Consider the following 19793-nt stretch of genomic DNA (forward strand, 5'->3'; position numbering starts at 1 on the left):
CAGGCTGTGTTTTATTTCTACCCTGGACCCTGTACCAAACTGCAGTGCTGCCTTGTTGGGGAAATAGCACAAAATGCCCCAAGGAGCTGGTGAAACCTTGGCTGAGATTTTACAGTTTGATTTAAACTAAATAAATAAAAACAAAAGGAAGCAGTCAAAATAATGAAATTAACAAAATCCCACCAGGTTAAAAGCTTTCCTACCCCAGGCATGGCTCTAGCAGGGCAGGGGGCTTTGGGTGTAGCTCTGAATTGATGTTTTATGTGTCTCTGTGGAGCCTGGGGTACTCGTAAGTGCCCCCCCCCCCAGCAAAGTCCAGGTCACCATCCTCTTCCTCAGCCCTGAAAAGTGCTGCTGCTCTTGGGGAGGGCAAAGCCAAACAGCTTCAGCTCTTGACATCAGTGTCTGAGACGTTGCAAACTTTTTAATGGGATAATTTGCTGATCAAAGGGAGCCATCCAGGAGCAAGATGAATTTGACACAACCCATTCGTTCCTAATTACGAGTAACATGCTAATGACTCTTGAATAACACCATGCAGCAGGATACAGTTATTTAAAATAAAACAATCATTTTTTCTCTGGTTCACAGAGCCAGGGGGTGAAGCCCATCCACTCCTACACAGGAGACTTTCTTCCTTCTGCTTTCACACCTTCTCAGCCCTAAGGAGGGGTTGTGGGTGACATCCTCCTTACTTATCCCTGCGGAAAGCCTTTATCCCCCCAGCACCTGGGCTGCTCCCCCCATCCTTTTGGGTAACAAATGCAGATAATCCTGGGTTCTGCATCCTGAAATTCAATTCTCAGGGCTCCACCTGCCTAGTGCAGTCGTGCAACAGGTTTGCAGCCAGGCAGTGCCAGCCAGAGCATCCTTGTTTGCAGGCTGGGCTGAACTTGGGGCTTTAGTGGAAATCAGTGCAGGGTGGTGGGGAGGGAGGGAGCATCTCTGGGGCGCTGGCAGGGAGGCCCCTGTGTGCAATTGTAAGGCCATGTCATTTTTTTTTTTTTTTTTTTTCCCCTGTAAATCTTGTAATTTCGTGCTTCAGAGCACAACAAAGTGAGAGAGCCAGCGGGGAGTGAATTAAATTCCCCCCTGAGAGGCAGCGCAGGGTGGGCGGCCGGCAGTGGGGCTGAGCCAGCCGGGCCTGGTGACTTGGTGACACCTGTGGGGCAGCCAGAATTTGGCTTTAGAAAGAGAGATTCTGGGAGAAGTTCTGCCTAACACTTTGCCTGGGTGCTGGCACCACCTCTCTTCTGTTTTTCCCCTCTTTGCTGTATTTTTCCTTCCCGCTGCACTGATTTTTGTTAGGGCTGTGGCAGGGACCTGCACTGCCAGGTCACCTCTCTGAGATGGTCTGGGCAGACACCAGAGGAATTTCATGTGGTGCACATGGAGAACCCAAATCCATGTAGACTTCTGTCAAATGAACACGTGGGAAAATAGGTAAAGCTTGAGCAGATGGATGTTAAGTCCAACACCCATCCTTGGGTGGTTGCCTTGGATCTGCCACACACTGGTGCTGAGCAGCTGTTGATTGACTTTTCCCCCACCCCAGGCTTTTAACTGGAATTACTGTTTTCCTTTCAAAAAGTAATTAAAATATCAGACCTTAGAGCTGTCATAACTGTCACATGGTTTTTGTGTTCACATTATCAATGCACATCTATTCCTGTTAATAACAGGGAGTAACATGCCTGCAGAGAATCATAGAGTCATGGAATGGTTGGGGTTGGAAGGGCCCTCTGGAGATCATTGAGAAGCATGTGGCAGCTCTGGGAGTTGGACCACGGGTTTGTACCATCAGGGATTCCCAGCACATTGCCACGTTCATCCTCAAGGATTTAATTTTTTAAATCATTTGTATAAAGTGAGATTGCATCTTAGTGGTTGTGCAGTTCTGGAGCATTCCCACCACCTGGCCAGGGATGCTCAGGGAGAGGTGATGGGCATGGGGCAGTTTTGGGTGTGCCTGTGCTGGACACTGTGGGCTGTGTTGGCTCCTGAGTGCACTCTGGTTTAGAATGGATGTTAGGAAGAATTTCTTCACTGAAAGGGTTGTCAGGGATTGGAACAGACTGCTCAGGGCAGTGGTGGAGTCACCATCCGTGAAGGGATTTAAGAGACATAGTGCTGAGGGATATGGTTTACTGAAGGACTGGTCAGTGCTGGGTTAATGGTTGGACTCTATGAGCTTGAAGGTCTTTTCCAACCAAGGGAATTCTGTGGAAAAAATTCTGGGTGCAGCCCTGGTGATTTATCACGGGAGCAGAATGTCAGGATCCTGTCTGCTTTTCTAACTTCTGGCTTCTGAGTTTCTCAGAGCTGTGTTTGGCTCATACATGTGGTGACAAACACAGTGCAGAGGGTGCCAGCTCTGGGCCTGGGGCACAGCTTTTGGGTTTGGGTCCCTTGCTAGGAAATTTTAATTATTATTTCTTTAATAAAATAAGTAAGGCTGTGTCAGCTGAACTCTCAGCTTGCAGCCTACAGATTCAGCAGCAACTTTAAAATTACCATTTTGCAAGTGCACTTCTAATGCTTGTCCATGGGCAAGGAGCAGGTCAGATGGATTTATCCCCCAAAAATATGGCACAGTTCTGACATCCTTTGCTTTAGATCTGTTGCATTTGCTCTTCCTGAGCAACCCCTGCAGAGGGGGACACAAAATGGGACTTTTTGGTGAAAATGCAGGCAATGAGTCTTTGTGGATGCTCCTGTGTGAGGGTGCTGTGGGTGCTCCTTGGTTTGCAGAGGCTCAGGAAGTGGCCTGGGGCAGCGTGTTAAGGTGCATCCACACTGGGGGTGATGCTGCTCTGGTGTGGAAGTGGATTTGGCCGGGAGGGATGGAGGAGGCAGGGCAGGGGGGCTGGGGGCTTTCTTCTTTATAGCTGGAAATGCAGAGAATTAACAAGTAGCCCTTTCTGGGGGCACGTGGCCACCTCCTGGAAGCCGGGGCAGGGATTTACGGCCGGGGCGATGACAGCTGGGGGAACCCAGCACTGCTGGGCTGGGCCCTGACCCCTAATGCAAACCTGTCCTGCAGGCAAGCCTACAATGGCTTGGTTGTTCCCAAATGTACCAAAAAAAAATTTTAAATCCCTTAAAAGCAAAACTAAGGAGCATACGAGGAAGCAGGGTTGTTTTTATTAGGCCTTTATTCCCTCTCCTGCTTCTCAGCTCCTGAATGAAACTCCTCTTCTTGGCTTGCACACACCTGGGCTCTTCTGCCCACTCATGCTTTCTCCTCTCTCCTCCCTGTCTTTTCCCAGGATTTTCCTTAATTTCTCCTAGTTTCATCTGCTCTGCACAGCTCATTCCTGGTAGCTTGTGCCTGCACGTTACCACAAATGGTTTTTATCAAGTTGCGTTGGTTTCCCCCTCTTTTGCCTTTTGTGTGACTTGTCAGCCAGACACCTTCATCCCTGCAAACAAGTTAAGGAAACCCATAACTCTTTCTAGGCACTGTGGTCCACCCGTGTGAGTTTCTGAGCTTCTCCTGCATCACCCTAAACTCCATGTGGGTGTTTTCATGGAATTTTCATTGAATCCAGGGTGTAATCCTGCACTTGGCCTGACCCAAATCTGGGCAGTGACTGGGACTTTTTGGTGCTCCAGTGTAACAGTCACACACAAAATGAAATATACATGGTAGCTTCAGACACAAGGGGTGTCAGCTGCAGCAGGAATGTAGTGGTGGCTCTGTGCAAGGTGGGATAAATCTACTGAGAGCCAGCACTTCTGCCTGCTGCTAGTTGTGCCTGGCTGGGGGATGTGTCTCCCAGGGCTGGTGCCTGGGGAGGCTGGAGATGACCCCTGTGAAACCTGCCAGAGACCAAAGATGCTGGACCTGGGGACTTGCTGCAGCTGGGACAGGAGTTTTTGGAAACGGACAGGATTGTCCCCAGGTCCCTGTGTCTCTCCGCAGCTCTGGGAGGGAGGGAAGAGTAGTGCTCTGTCATGGGATGTACTGGTTATACTGGTGTGGCAGGAGGAAGGACTGGGGAGTGTTGCCCTCCCCTCACATTGCTTGCACACCATGAATCAAACTCAAGAAGGACCAGTCCAGGTGGCCCTTGCCTGGGAGCTGGGGGGGGAGGAGGAAGAAGAGGGGCTGCCTTCCTCCTGCCCACCCTGCTGTGTCTCTTTTGCAGGCTCTCCAGGTGGCTCGCCAGTTCCTGCTGCAGCAGGCCACGGGGCTCAGCTCCCCCAGCAGCAATGAGGGCAAGCAGCCAGCAGTGCAGGTGAGCCCCAAGGATGTGTGTCTGTCCCCCCCCATCACCCCCTTTTTGGGAAGGGCTGGGCTGCAAACTGGTGCAGTGGAGGGTGCCTGAGCAAACACACCTCCCTCCATCTTCAGATGGAGCCCACAAAGAGTTAAATCCCCAGGAAACCTGCAGAGATTCTTGGGGGGTCTTTGGGGGGTGGAGAAGCGGTTGTGATCCCCATTGTGTGCTGACGTGGTGGGAAAGGGTGATGGGAGCAAGGGCTGGCTCCAGATCGGGTAAGGAACAGCACAGAGAGGGTCACCATGTGCCACCAGACCTTGGGACAGCATTTCCCAGGGTCAGAGCACTCCAGGAGTGATGCTGGGTGCTGTGAGAGGCACAAGGGGCTAGGTAAGGGACAGTACCCTGGGGCCAGTGCCGTGGCAGGTCCTTCAGCATGGGTCAGGATAAAGGCCCATCTGGGATGGGGTTTTGTGGCACTGGCAGGAAAACGGGGCTTTGGGTAGATGCAGCACCCTTGGGTGGCATCCTGTTCCCATTGGAGAGCAGGGACCTCCTCTTTGCTGCCCTCCTTCTCCACAGGAAAGGGGCAGAAAATGGGAAGAAAAGGGACAGAAAAGGGATGTGAATCTTGAAGAGGGGGAGGCAGAAAGAAGCAAAGCCCAAGCGATGGAAAGTGACAATTTAAATAGCTGTGTGGAGGGGCTTTCCCCTCAGGCTAATTAAATTTATCGGAGAACAGCAGGTTACCTTATTAGAGCCACGTGGGTTTAATTAACAAAGGAAAGTAATTAGCACAAGCACTCTCAGAGCTGGAGGTCCTGCCTATGTCAGGCTGAGCGGGGCTGGGATGGGCAATCTTTGGTTCCTCTCCTCGTGCCCAGGGCACAGCCAAACCTCAGCAAGTGCCATCCCAGTGCTGCTGGTACCAGGGTGGGCTCGGGGGAGCCCAAATTCCCCCCGACCATCCCACCAGGTTGGGAAGCAGCAGCCGGGTACGAGGAGCAGGAATTAGTCAGGGCTCCTGCAGCACAAACAGGCAGCTTTTTCCAGTGGTGCTCGCAGGAAGGAAATGCAGTCACTGCATGGAAAATGTCTGCGAAGGACAAAGGCAGCGAGGGTGAAGTCAGATTCCGGTAACCGGCGCCTCGCTCCCCTCCGTGGGTGTGTGTCCCTGCCTGCACTTCTTCCCCTGCCTGCACTTCTTCCCCTGCCTGCACTTCTTCCCCTGCCTGCACTTCTTCCCCTGCCTGCACTTCTTCCCCTGCCTGCACTTCTTCCCCTGCCCATCCCTTGCTGCTTCCCAGCTGCGATCCATTCTCTCTTCACTCCCTTGCCCATCCCATTCCCCCCTTCTCTGTTGCTTTCTCTCGCCTCCCCTCCCTGCCCATCTGGCCGGCGGCTTTGCTGGAGTGAACTGGATCTGCCTTCCTCTCCCCTCCTCCCTTTTTGTGTTGCAAAAGGACTTGTGAAAGTTGTAGACGTGAGTCAGAAATAGCTCATAACTCAGCAGCGACCGGCCTCTTCCTCCCCCCGCCCCGGCCCCGCCAGCCCGGCTGGCAGCTGGAGTGGGATCTGACTGAGGGGAGATAGAGGATTAAGCAGACTCCTTTGAAAGGAAGTTTATCTAACGTGGAGCGGTGTGGATGAGACTGGCCAGGACAGCTGGAGGAGGAGGAAGGCTGGGTCGCCCCTGGCTGGGGATGGAGGGGGAGCACAGGCAGACCAGGGGGTTCATTGCAGTGTTTGGGACTTGGGATGCTGGCCTGGACCTGGGCTGGATTTCCACATTATTTGGTATTTTGGGGAGAAGCTGTTTCAGTGGCTTCTGGCCCCCAGTCCCACGTAAAGTGAACAGGAGGGTCCCAGCACCCAGGGGTGCTGCAAATTCCCCATGTTTGCCTTTGTAGCAAGCAGCTCCCTGTCACCTTGCTGATGGGGACAGGACACTTACAGGGCACCAAGCCAGCAAGAATATTAATGACAGCCACTTAAAAACAAACAAGGTGCTGCTGGGCTCAATGGGGATCTTCTGGGGTTTTTTTGGAGTGTGAAGCCTGTCTCCCCTCAGATGCCTGGAGCTGTGTCTGGAGAGCGTGGAGTTGATGTTCCAATTACAGCTGCTTTTTAAAAAAAAAAAAGCTGAAAAACTCCACTCTGAAACATTTTAAACTGTTTTTATTGCTTTGCAACTTTAAAACTATTAGAAACTTGGTGGATGCCAACAAAGTGTTGAATTTGGGGACTTCTGCTGCAGCAGGATTCCTCTGGGATGGGGAGATGCTGCTGGAGTCTGGTAAAGCCCATGGCAAGTGATGCTGGAGCATGCTCAGAAAGGCAATGGGGAGTCTGTGCCCCATATTTTTGGGGTTGGGCCATTTCTAGCTTGAAGGCACCACTGAATCCCAGAGTGCCTCTTCTAGGGTCCCTCCCCCAGCCCCCGGAGCTGGGGGTCTCCCAACCTCCAACAGGAGCAACTTGCTGAGGTTAAAAAGCCTCTGAAATGGGAGAGGGGCTGAAGGGAGCTGAGGGAAGGGGAGAGGAGTTTGGAGCAAACTGCGGGAAATTGCTTTTCTTTTGTCTGCTGTGGCAGGGAGGGCAGCGGAGCGGAAAAGTGTATTTTGTTGATTTGAAACTTGAGTGAAATGGGTAATGAAGACAGATCAATACCAGCCCTTCTGCATTCCCTCTCCAGGAAAAAAAAAAAAAAAAACAACAAAGCAGCCAGCAGCCCGTCCGTCTTGGCTCTCGCCGCGCTAGGTTTTTCCATTTGAACTCGCAGCACCGTCTGTCCCTGCTCCCCCTCCTCCTTCCCGTGCTTCCCGCCACCGCTGCCATCCCGCTCCGCTGTCCCCACGGCAGCAGCGGCTGTTTGGGTTAACAGGGCAGCAAAGGTGTCCCTCTGATCCCTGGGCGTTCCAGCAGCGTGACCAGGACTCCATGCCAGCGCCCTGTGCCCATGGAGAGGACATGTCCCCCAGAGGGGCCTGCCCGGGGAGCACTCGGGGGCAGGGGCTCACCCCAAGGTGCTGCCAAGCAGCCTGCACCTCTGCTGTGAGCACCCCCCTGCCAGCTCCCGTTCAACTTTTTAGCAACCCACAGCCCAAGTACATGCAATTAGTGCCTCCCCTCCAGGGTGTGCTGCGCTAACGAGGATGCGCGTCAGGTTGAGCACGGAGGGGATGGATTCCTCCTTTCCTTTGCTTGCAGCTCAACATGAGGGGCTGGTTGTCCTCCACACAGGTATGCTGGTGCCCCCTCACCTGCAAGCCCCATGCTGCCAGCCTCCTGCCACCCCCAAGGGGCAATTACCCTTTGGTGTTGAGGCTATTCCAAGTATTCCTAAAATAACCCCACAGCCTCAAAACCCAACCTGGCATATTGAGCTGGAGCTCCTTTGCAGATCTGGGTTTGGTTTCTCCTCTGATCCTCGGTAGATTTTAGTCTGTTTTCTCTGTCTTATCATGGTAAGGTCCAGGCAGAGCATGGTGGGAGCAGAGGGGGTAGAGCAGGGTATGGGTGGCCCAGTGCCACCCATCAGGGTGTATAACTGTGGCTGGGGTCATGCTGGTGTGAGAAGCGTTGCTGCCAGGCCCTGGGGGGTTGAAGCTCTTGCAGGTGATCTGAGTAAGTTGAATCCCAGAGCTTGCCCGGGAATGCTGAAGGCAGGACGGGATGCATGGATATGCCTGTGGACTTGAAGTGAAAGGTTTGCTCTACCCCAGCTGCAGCAGCAGAATGTGGGTGCTCAAGGATGGATTTACTCTTCCCCTGACCCCAAAAACAGCAGACGTGAGGCTGCTCTTGGTGACGATTGCTTCCCTGCTTCTATTTGCAGCTCTGAGCCTCCCTCGCCAACCTCCTTGGTTTGTTTCTGTTGGTTTTGCAATTGAAAAGGGTGTTAAAAAAAAAAAAAGGCAGCACAAATGTTTTTGCTGTTGTTTCTAATTGGGAGTTAAAACCTGAGATAAGATCAGAGACAAGGATGTGCAGCGCCTTGGGCTCCGAACACCCCAGGCTCACTGCAAGGAGAGGTTTGCTCATCCCGGTGGCTCCAGGTTAGGGAGGACAGGAGGAACAAGATCTGGGCTGTGCCTGCCCTGGTGCTGGAGCTTGGAGGTGAGGTGTTAGGTGTGGACCTGGAGATGCTCCTTCCCACAGTGGTGGTGGCCTGCAGCCCCAGCTCCCCGGGGACGCAGCAACTTCCCGGCATGGGTGAAGGTCAGTGCAGGGATGCTTTGAGGCTGAGCAATCCACAGGCTTGCTCACACCCCTGGGCGGATGGGGGATGTCCCAGCTCCCACGCTGTGCCAAGCCGGCTGTCCCGGGAGTCACGAGGGTGGTGATGGCACCTCAACAGTGCTGGGAGCCAAGATCAGCCGTCGGGCTGTGGCTTTCCCTGCTCTGCCTCATGGCTGGAAGTTGCAATCTGCTTCCCATAAAAAAAAAAAAAAAAAAAAGAGGAAAAAAAAGAATCCAAGGCAGATTTAAAGAGGAGCATCGTTCTCCTCTCCTGCTGCGCTAGCCCAGCCAAATCCTGTTTCTCTCAGCAGCTCTGGCAGGGCTGCTCCACGCTTACGCCGAGTGCCGAGTTTCCCCTGTAATACCCGCCTGGTTTTTCCACCCGCTGCCTGATGATCCGCATCCGCCCAGGCCCCTGGCACGGAGGGATTATTACAACCGGGACTGCCTGGAAAATCACCCCCTTGAGATCCCGCTCGCCGGCCGGAGCCGCAGTGCCGGGGCGTTCGGGGAGGCAGCCGGAGCTGTTAGTAAGCAGTTCTGCGGAGTGGCAGCCGGCCAAGGCGTGAGTCAAACCCTTCCTGAGTCGCTGTCTGGCAGATGCCAGCTCGTGACGCGCCGGCTGGGGACCAGCCGCTGCTGCGGGGCTGGCTGCTGGGACCTGCTTCCCCAGGGATTCGCTGGGTGCCATGTGAGGGTGGTCCCCAGGGAGGGACTTTGCTGCTGGGGGGTGGATGGAGAAGGAGGCAGATGGGCACGGCCAACCCCTTGTACCCCCCCTGCGTTGCTCTGCTCAGCGCCCTTTGGCTCTTGCTTGTGTCATTGACTGCCTGGATCTGAGCTTTTGAGGCAACCGTTGCCCAAAGCCCCCCTGTTAACTGGGGGTGCCAGGCTGGCCTTGTCCCCTGCCGTAGGGTCAGTCACACAGTGGTGGTCGCTAAGGGCTGTGGCTGCAGGTGAAGGGGCTGCACCGTGTTCCTCTGTGTCCTGCCAGGCTGCACCATGCCATCCCCTCTCTGTTAGCACATCAGCTGCCAGCGGGTGCCCCCACGGGGCTCTCAGGCCAGCTGGAGGTGGATCTTCCCATCCCCATCTTGTTTTGCCAGGGCAGCAGCTGTCACCATCCCCAACAGGCAGCTGGGGTTGTCACCAGAGCCTGGGGTGGTTTGCTGTGCCACTCTGGGGTCGAGCTGGCAGCGCTGCACATGGTGAATGGCTGCAGCTGGAGCAAAACTTGCTGTGTATGGGAATTTCCCCTTTTGCTAAAAGTTCCTGGCCTCTCTGGAAACCTTAGCCAGAAGTGAGGTGTTTTCTGCACTTTGGGGAAATTTTTTTCATCCACCAAGGTTCTGGGAGGTGGTGAAGTCTGGACACCCCTCACGAGATCCAGTACTGCTTGACCCCATTCACACCTCACCCCGTGGCAAAGCCGCCGCCATTTCCCCGTGTCAGCTCCACATCCAAGCACGGAAAGGGGAGGGGGGGGAAAAAAAAAAAAAGAAGCCATTTAATGCAGACAAAGGTTGTATGAAAATATAATTCTGCTTTTGTTAGCAGCCATCAAACTCTAAAAAGCGTCGCTTTTGTTTTCTTGTAACATTGTGAAAACCTCGTGTCGGATCGAGAGCTGGGGCCCTCTCGACTAATCGCCTCTCCTTTGTGTTTTTAGATTATAGGGGCAATTAGTGTTGTCAAAACCTCTGGCAATTCTCTTTGCTCTTGACAGGGTGTCAGTCCGTTGGGCGAGAAATGGAAGGTGTTATAACTCTCCGGTAATTAGGATGCCTCCGATTTGAAAATGCCAGCAAACGTGTACGAGGGGCCACGGCAGCGGGTGGGGGTGGGGAGGCTGCCTGGGTATGGGGGGGGATGCGGATGAGCAATTAATTAGGGGCTCTCATTCCGAGCACGTTGCCAGCTGATGAATTGGCAATGGGAAATTAGCAGGATGTTTAGCTCCCAGTGAGCAGGCACGCACCCCACTCCCTCTCCTCTCGCCGTCCTCCCGAGCTTCTCTCCATCCCAGATGTTCACCCAGGGTTTTGCACAGCTGCCTGCGAGCACCTGAATGGCAGCTCTTCCCAGGGGCTGGTGCCACGGGGGGTGCTTGGGCCTCTCCTGGCTCGCTGGAGCCCTCACAACTCATTGCTGGGGATGCTCCTGCACCCTCCTGAGCCCTGGTGCAGCCACAGGCGCCCCAGCAGCAGCCCTTGGGTGTGAACATGCAGCAATTAATCAATAACTCTGACATGAAGGCAGCCGGGGCAGGGGGGACATCGCTGGCGATGAAGCTCGTTTGTGACACCTCCCTCCAGCAAAATGCCTGAGTAAACAGATAAGCCTTTGTAATTGCCCTTGAAGGTCAGCGTGCTCCAGGCCCACCAGCCACCCCCCATGGACTGCCTGGGGTCCCCCTGGGGGTCCCAGCCCTGCTCTGGGTCCCACTGGGGTGGCTGGAGGTGGAAGACAGCCCCCAGGATGGGCAGCAGATTCACACTGGGGAGTCTTGGCATTGCTGGGGGTCCTAGGTATGAGGGCGTTGCAGTCTCTCCTTTGGGCTTTGCTGGGTGCTTTGAAGTTGGTTGCTTTGTTTCTGGTCCCTGAGACCCTGGAGTGAGGGGATGAGAAGTCATCTACTTTAGATTAAAACTGGGTTCTGGGCTTGCACGGGAAGCTTGGCTCGAGCTCTGCTGCATCCCGTGTGCCAGGGAGTTGCTTCCACCCGGGGGTCACCTCAGATAGCCCGAGGCTGCTGGTGGCTCAGTGCCTCTGCTGCTCCCAGTCAGCAGCAATTATCTGTTTTCCTAGGAAAAGGGAACATCTGGGAAGGTTATTGAACTACAGCAGAGCCATAACCCTGTCCAGGGCCTTGGGAAGAAGGGCTTTGGGCTGGTGGGGTTGGCAGAGGGCTGGGCCAAGGCAGCTCTTGGTGCCCATGGTTGGGAACGCAGTGTTGCTCCACCTGGGCAGGACTGGTGGGTCTGGGATCCATCATTGACACCTTCTCTGGTGCTTTGCTGTGGGGGTGTGAACCCAATGATATGATAACCAAAGGTTGGCAGGTTTTCTTAGCCCTCCTTCCATTTGGCATGGTAATTACATGAGTTACTGGTGTCAACTGGAGGTAAAGCTTTGATGTGTCTATGGAAACCTGGTAACCTCTTCCTCTGTGCTCTGCTTTGCTCAGTTATTTAAGTGATCGGTATCTTCCCCCTTTCCCTTGGTAGTTCCCTCCTCCCTGTATCCTCTGGGACCCTGAGGGAAGGAGCAGTGCTCAGCACCTCTCCCGTGCTTGCAGGAGGGGAGGGAGCTGCGGTTTGGAGCTGGCTGCCCATGTGCTGCTGGCTCCTCTCGATGCCTTGTTCCCTAAATGGCATTTAAAGGTGACCCTGTGGGCAAAGAGCATCCTGCCCTCAGGGTGGAGGGGGCTCATGGTTTAGGACGCTTTGCCCTGGTGCCAGCTGCACCATGGGGCATCTCCCTGCCATCACCATGTCCCCAGTGGTGGCCTCGGAGTGGCAGAACAGAGTGATGGCCAAGGGATTCACCTGAGGGTGACACAGGGATGGGAGGCATGGAGGATGCCCCAGGAGAGCTGCGGGGTTGGAGGCACTTGCAGGTTGTTAATGTTTGGGGAGGGTTTTCCAGGGTTGGAATAGGGAGTGGTGACATGTTGTTCCTCCCCACAGGTCCCTGTGTCTGTGGCCATGATGTCCCCACAGATGATCACACCACAGCAGATGCAGCAGATCCTCTCACCGCCCCAGCTCCAGGCCCTCCTGCAGCAGCAGCAGGCGATAATGCTGCAACAGGTAACACTGGGCCTGTGCCAAGGGATTCCTCCTCACTGGTGTCCAGGAATGCTGGAATTTGCTGGGGGCAGGCAGATGGGTCCATTCCTCCTTGGGCTCCTGCATCCTATTTTTTCCTTGGGGATTCCCAGCATGTCCAGCACCAAGGGAAGAGAAGAGCTGCAGCTGCTATTGGTGCTGCAAAGCCAGATGCTGCTGCCCAGAGTCAGGGTCTCAAAGCCTGGAAAGTTCCCACACGAGGGCTGGTTTGAGGCTGCCCAGCCCTTGGGAAGAGCTGGGGTGTGGAGGAATGCTGTGGGCTCCACAGACCACGAGCAGAGCCCCTGTGACCACTACCTGGGCTTTGGGGCAGGTGCCTGGGTCTGGGTCCAGACCTGAGTGTGTGGGTTTGTTTCTCAGGGCCCCACTCAGCTTTTTCCAGAGTGCTCTGTCACACGGAAAATGAACGGGGAGGGAAGAAAAAGGAGAAGAAGTGAAAAAACAAACCTCAACTCCGAAACAAAACAGGTCTGCCTGGGTAAACACCTCCTGACAGCAGGAGGGAGAGAAGGAGAAATCCCACAAGCATCCTCCACACCCTTCCTCCTGCCTCCAGTACCTGTTTACTCCAAACAGGCTGATAAGGATTCAAGGTTGGCCCCAGGGAAAGAACAAAGGGTAAACACTACCCTGGGTGGGTCCTTCTCAGAGCCTCTTTGGAGCCGGATAAAGAAACACGTTTGACTGCAAATTAAACAACCCAGGCCGGAATAGCTCGCATTCTCCACCAGAAGAAAACCAAACATCACACCTCTCACCCCTGACCCAATGTTCCCGCAGCCTCGCTCGACCATGTTGCAGAGACCTGGCTTTGATTGGCTTTCGGGTAAACACCCAGGCTTTCCAAACCTGTTCACCGACAGAAAAAGCAAAGTTGCTGCTGTCAGCGCTGTCAGCCCTGAGCTGATAAAGGCTTCCCAGCATCCAAAGGGGCATTCCTGAGCCGCCGCCGTCGCCCCAGTGCGGGGGTACAGGCTGGGTGGGAGGGGGCTGCCAGGTCTTGCTGACCTCCCTGTGCCTCTGCTCCCCCCTTCCTGCAGCAAATCCATCACCAACAGTTTATGTAGGGGCCAGGGTGAGAGCTGGCATCAACACCAGCAGGTCCCAGCACTGCCTGCTGCAGACTGGGACCCTCTGTGGTGGCTCATCACAAGCCCAGCGGTGTTTTCTCTGTTTTACTGGCCCAGCAAACCCCTCAGTTTTGACTGAGATGAATTGAGGAGGGGTTTTGCCTGCACTTTCCTGTGATGCCCCTGAAGGGGGATGCAGGTCTGAGCCCTTCACCTCTTACAACACTTGCCAGGGGTGTTTTGGAGTCCCACCTTGCCAAAAAGGGGGTTTCTCCCCTGCTGAAACACTGTGTTACCTGCCAGAGTCTCTCAAAGGTCTCACCCATCTCCTGGTGTTTCATACCCAACAAAATTCCCCCAGCACAGCTGGAAAATCCCCAGGATACAGAGGAATTACTGAGCTGGAGGTTTTGACCCTCCTCCCTGGGGCTCGGCAAGGTGGGGAGGCTCCTGGACTGGCCAGTGTCAGAAACCCAGGGCCACCCTTTGGCATGAAAACCATTGGCAAGTTTGGCGTTGGGGTTGTTGGGGATTTTAGTGGCTCTGGGGACCCAAGAGTGTCTGACCAGGGGTTCTCCTGCAGCCATGACTCCTTCAGTGGCTGATTTGCTTTTTAACTTGCAGCCAGGAGCCTGCCCTGACGGCATGATGCCAGGAGCTGGCATGGCTGTGGCACAGCCTGTTGCTGGCAACAGGGCAGTGCCAAGCAGGGAGATGTGAACAGGGTGTTTCTGCTGCTAATCTGGGCTGCTCTCTCCCTCCCAGTTGCAGGAATACTACAAGAAGCAACAGGAGCAGCTTCACCTGCAGCTATTGACACAGCAGCAAGCCGGAAAGCAGCAACCCAAAGAGGTGAGCTCACGCAGATGGGTTCTGGGTCATCAGATCTGGCAGCAAATATAAGGGGGACCAGCACAAAACAGGGTGTGTGTGAGCCCCAGCTCCCAGGGCAGCTGGCTGGAAGCCAGCAGGGATAGAACACAGGGGCATCCTGCTCCTGGGGGGGTGCCAGGGTGGCCAGTGCAGGTGCTGGGAGTTCCTTCTCCCTATCTGTGATCTGTGACGTGCACTGAGCTGCATCGTTCTCAGCGCCGTGTCAGCACATCTGGAAACTGTGGGATGGAGAAGTCAGCGGGTGTGGGCTGGCAGCTCCTGCAGAGCCACCAGACCCTCCCTGGCAGGGGGCAAGGGCTCCCCAAATAATTCTCATGGTGGGGGGCAGAGGAGGCTTGGCTCCGCCCTTGCCTGGCTTGGGTTGGGCAGCCCAGTCCTGTTCCAATTGAGCAGGCACAGCAAAAACCTGGCAAGCAGAAGGGAACCCAAGCCAGGGCTTTTCCTGCCAGGAAAGGCCATCCTGCAAAACCCGAGCACTGTGTGCAGTGGCAGAGGTGCCAGCAAAGGGCTTTTCTGACGGGGGATGCTCAGGCAGGTGACACTGTCAGCCCCTCGTGGCCGGGTCAGCACTGGTGGGTCCTTTCCTGGGGAGGGAGTTTCGCGGCGGCAGAGTTTTTATGCTGGGGTGACTGCATCAATCTTTTAAAACTCTCTTTACCAACAGCTTTTGCTGTACTTTCCTATAGTCACGTGCTCCCGGGCTTTGTGGCTCTATCAGCAGTGCTTGGTTTTGGGGACGTGCGGGTGGCACAGAGGCTGGGGGTTGTCCGCAACTGGTAGTGGGCAGGCAGCACTGCTCCCTTCCTTCTCTTTAGATATTTTTCCCCTCTCTCTTCCTAGATGGGTGCACGTGGTACTTGCCTGGGGGTATTTTGCATTGTGCATGCTGTTGTGTGTCTGGCATCACTATCAGGCAGCTTTCCTTGGGCTCCAGGCACAGAGGGACATGAAGCTGAGCTGCTCAGTCCTGTCCCCAGCCCAGCATCGGTAGCAAGCAGGGGAACAGGGTGCCAGGACGGGTCGTTGCAGTCACCCTTAGATCCAGCACTCTGACTTGACATTCACCAGTTCTCAACGCTTAAAAATTCATCTCGTGTTTTTTGAGGAAGGGAGTATTGAAGCCCAGACTGTGTGTTCGGGGGCTGCAATGGGGGCTGGAGGGCAAAGCACATGCTGGCCGTGGGGGAGTAGGGGCAGCCCGAGCAGCTCGGGGTCAGGCCAGCACCCACTCCAGCCTTCCACAGACTCTGACCCAGGCTCTCGCTGCGGGAGGTTGGTGTATTTACACAGCGTGTGCGGGGTCAGGCTTTATCAGAGCCATCTCCAGGAGCTGGAGTAGCTGCTTGTGCTCCAGGAACGGGGGAGGCATAAATCTGAGCTTCCTCAAGGACTTTCCTCTTGGCTGTGACGATGTTATATTGCAGCAACGAGCGGGGATATAATTAAGCTCTAACAAAGGGCTTGCTTAGCGGGCTCCTGGTTTTAAAAGCTCATGTTAACTTTTAATTAAATGGTACAGAGGAGAAGAGAAATTCATCCACTGCGAAAGTCTTGAGTGGCTGGCGGAGAGGGGGAAGGGGCATTAGATGCTGCTGAGGGGGTACAAGTCCAGCTCCTGGTGGTGTCGCCATCCCACAGCCAGGAAAAACAGCGAGAGGGTCCCTGCGAGTGGATGCCGTAGCGTTTCCCCTCCCAAAAAACACCCGGTTGGGCTTTGTGGAGTTGGCTTCAACCCGTGAGTTTGGGCGGCTGCTATTAATAAATCCTGCGTCGGGCAGCAGCGTGTGCCTGCCGGGAACGGCGATGCCGTTGGTTTCCCCCGACGGCGCAGGGAATAGCTGGCGTGTCTGGGATGCCGCCGCGGAGCCGCTCTTGGCTGGCGCTCGGCTCCTTCATGGAAATCCGCGGCGGTGTTTAATCACGGCCCCGCTGCAAGGGTTTGTAAACCCAGCGCCTACAGCTTTCCCTCTGCTTGATTTCAAGGACTCGCCTCGGTCTAATTGTAAGTCAGCAGCTTCGGCTGCGAGCGCGGAGGGGGATCAGCAGGTGGGAACGGCTTTGTGCTGTCACCGCCGTGCCAGGAGCAGGCAGCAGCATCTCATGGAGGAGCAGCTCAGATCTCCCCAGGAGAACCAGCGTGGCTGGAGGTCCCCCGGCAGGCATGGGGAAGGGGAGAGCAGGAAAAGAGGGAGCGTGGAGGATGGAAATGTGTCGGAGGATGGAAATGCGTCGGAAGCGCCTGGTGGCAGCATCCTGTACCAGAGGATGCGGGGGGGGGGGGGGTGGGGGGGGGCTTTGTGGCCACCGTCTGCCGGGAGCTGCGCTGCGGAGGGGAGTGCGAGGAAGGGGCTGAGCAAGGCAGCTGATCCATGCATCCTGCCGGGATGAGGCTAAGCTGCAGCACAGCCCAGAGCATTTTCCTGCACTAGGGTTCAAGGGCAAACCTCCAGCCCCCAGCAGCATCCTGGGCATAGGGGGAGTCAGGAGGTGTGGGGGGGACAAGGAGCTGTGGCACAGGGCTGGGACAGCTCTGGGCAGCCAGCCCCCTGCTCTCGTGGCAAGAGGCAGTGAGAAGCCAGTGCCTGCCATCCCGCTCTGTCCCTGGCCGCTTTGCCGTTCCAAGCACAGCTGCTGCAAGTGGCATCTGGGTGCAGAGACCCCAATATCCTCTGGGATCCTGTGGATCTCTGTGTGCACCCAAAGCTGGTGGAGACAGGGGGTTTGTCCCTTTCCTGAGTCTGGCGGGGCAGGGGAGGGGGGGTGATGCTGAGGGGGGCTGCCTGCTGCCTAACCTCGGTGTCAGCTTAATGAACTGCTCCTGTCAGTCCCCCGTGTCACGTCGAAACTCCTCCTGATGTGCTCATAAATCAAAGTGACGGCAGCTCTTACCCTGGTAGCTGCACCCAGTCATCTGCGTCTAATGTACGCCAAGCGCAGGCGAAGCTCCGGACCCCGAGCCCCCGTGCTGGGACGGGAGGTGGGACTGGGATGGGGAGATGTGAGAGCCAAATGCAGGATCCCTGACACAGAGCAAGCTCCTCTGGTGGGTGCTGGGGGGTCCTCCCTGAGAGGGACTCAGCTGGTGTTTGCCAGGCTGGGGTTTGCCAAGGGCTGAGCACATGGGGTGATGGCTGGATGAGAGGTTTTTGATATAACTGGGGCTGAAATTCAGGCTCTCACTGCCCTGCCTTCTCCAGGGCAAGCTTTTGTCTCAGAGCACCCAGGCTCATGGGTGCTCTTGGGTGGGTCTGCATGTGGGTGCTGCACTTCTTCACCCATCCCATTCAGTGGTTTTGAGCTTGTGCAGTTTGTTGGTTCTGCAGTGCAGTGTGTACTCTTTCGGGACTGGTAAATTGGCTTCCCTGGAGAGAATTTGATCCTTGTTTTGGCTTAGCCTGGGCCTTTTTGCATCTACTGGACACCAGGACTCATATTCCTGAGGTTGGTCTTTGTGTTCATGGTCTGGTGAAGCTGGAAGGATGCGCATGTGGATTTGAAGCACGTGAAGGTGCAGGTTCAACCTGGTCAGCATCGTCCCTGCCAGAACCACACATGGGGCAGGAGGAGCTGGGAGGGTCAGACTCCACCGGCCGCAGCTCCAGTGAGGCCAGGTCAGGAGAGCCCAGCTGGGCTGTGAGGCACAGGCCATGTGCCCTAGGGATCCTCATGACTTCATCCGCTCCCTATTTCCTCCTGCTCCACAGCCTGGAAGTGCCATGAATGAGGCTGTGTTCACAGGAGCCCGGGCTTGCCCCGGGGCCCCCGGGGAGGGCGTTGGCAGAGACGGGAAGAGGAGGAGAAGCCCATCCCATCCCCTCCTCCCATCCCATCCTATCTGAGCTGCCGTTTCTAACCAAGACAAGGACATGTGTGTCCATCCTGCCTGTTTTCCTCCATCACGGTCCATGGTGCCCTCCAGCCCCACGGCCTGAAGCCCTCCTGGCTCAGCACCTTCCTTGGGAGCAAGGACAAGTGCAGGGATTTCTCTTCACTGAGCAGAAATTGCTTCAATTTGTGCCTTAATCATCAAACATCAGAGGTGCAGGACTGAGGCAGAGCCAGAGAGGGTCTGGACCTGACTCTGAGGGGACAATCCTGCCCCATCCTTCTGAGGCTGAGAAATCAGATTTAGATTCTCACTGTGCCCTAGACAGGACTCGCTGTCATGGCTTATGTTGCAGACTGCAGGGATTTTGCAGGGCAGGGCCTGGAGGTCGTCCTCGCCCTGCAGCATCTGCAGGGGCCCATTTGCATCCCACGGTGCCCAGGGTGTTGCTTCAGTTACAGCAGCACGTGCTGATTCCAAACTAAGCCGTGAGCTGAGTTTGCCATGGAGAGTCTGTCTGCTCTTCCCTGTTGAGCTGAGAGCCAGATGCAGCCTTGGGGACCATCAACAACAAGGTGGGGCTGTGCCAGGTCCCTGGAATCCCCAGGTGCCTGAGTCCCCGTGATGCTCAGAACCAACCAGAAGATGATAAAAGGACATTTCCTATTAAAGTTGAGCTCATCAGTAAGAACATGGACATGAAAATACTTCTTTTTGGGCCAAGCAGTGGGGCAGCAGAGTGCCCCCACTCATGAGTGCAGTGAGCACAAGCTTGGCTAATGTGTTCTGCCAAGGCAGGGGCTTGATCTGCTGAGAGGGACCCCAGCACTTTTCTTGCTGGGAATAAGGGAGCTGACAGGGAGGGGCCAGGCTGCTGCTGGGATGGTCGGGCCAGCACAGCCTGCTCACTGCCTGCCAGCCTGGCCCCTTGCAACCTGCAAACAACGTCTGTGCAAACAGAGGGGTTCAAGGGGTTATGGAGATGCCTGCCCTGCTAATGAGGCCAGGCAGGCCCAGGGCAGCTCCCTTCTCCTGGCTGGCTCGGATTAGCAGCTGCCTGTCCCCATCCCTAATTGAATTCTCTCCCCTTCAGTTAATTCTCATGGATTTTTTGGTGCCTCCCCAGGGACCCATCCTGCCTAACTAGTTTAGGGCTGGCTATGCCCGTCAGAGCATGGCCAGCTTCTGGGGGTGGGTAGGAGAGTCACCTACCTGGGGAATGCTTGTGGTTGGGATGGGGGCACTGGTGCTGGTGCTGCTGGGCCAGGAACTCTGGAGACCCGCTCCCCTGCGGATGGTTGGTTTTGCCCCCCACTAAGAAAGGGCTTCTAATGGTCATTTTTTTGCAAACAGGGACTGTGTCCTTAAAAAGATGGTGTTACGCTTCTGATCAGTCTTAGGATGTGTTTTGGGTGCTGGGAGCCCCTTATCCTTCGGTGATGGGACCCCACAGCTCAGCTTTGCAGGTTCACCCACCTCGCAAGCAGAGCCGGGTCTCTGCTCTGAACAAGCCCCTGGCTCTGCCCGCTCCCTCTCTTTTTCCACTGCTTTATTTTTCCCTTCCCCTTTCCTTTTCTTCCCCTCCTCTTCCGACAGATCAAAGCCTCCGTCCGGCGCAGGGGCCGGGCAGCAGGAGCAGCAGGACAGGGGCGCACACGGGACCACCGCCCCCGGCATCGCTCGC

At 55.5% G+C, this 19793-nt stretch overlaps 1 protein-coding gene across 3 annotated transcripts in view; it reads left to right on the forward strand.

Annotated features, from left to right (window-relative positions):
* The window catches only part of FOXP4 (forkhead box P4), a 60062-nt gene that overhangs the window by 26834 nt on the left and 13435 nt on the right, over positions 1 to 19793 (forward strand). For 2 of the 3 annotated variants that reach the window (XM_051638936.1, XM_051638935.1), the window contains 3 exons: positions 4152 to 4241; positions 12158 to 12280; positions 14155 to 14241. In XM_051638936.1, the coding sequence (XP_051494896.1) occupies positions 4152 to 4241; positions 12158 to 12280; positions 14155 to 14241 (300 nt within the window). The remainder of the gene's footprint in view (positions 1 to 4151; positions 4242 to 12157; positions 12281 to 14154; positions 14242 to 19793) is intronic. The other variant, XM_051638937.1, reaches the window with a different exon arrangement.

Source organism: Apus apus, chromosome 23, assembly GCF_020740795.1.
Source record: "Apus apus isolate bApuApu2 chromosome 23, bApuApu2.pri.cur, whole genome shotgun sequence".
Taxonomy (NCBI): Eukaryota; Metazoa; Chordata; class Aves; order Apodiformes; family Apodidae; genus Apus; species Apus apus.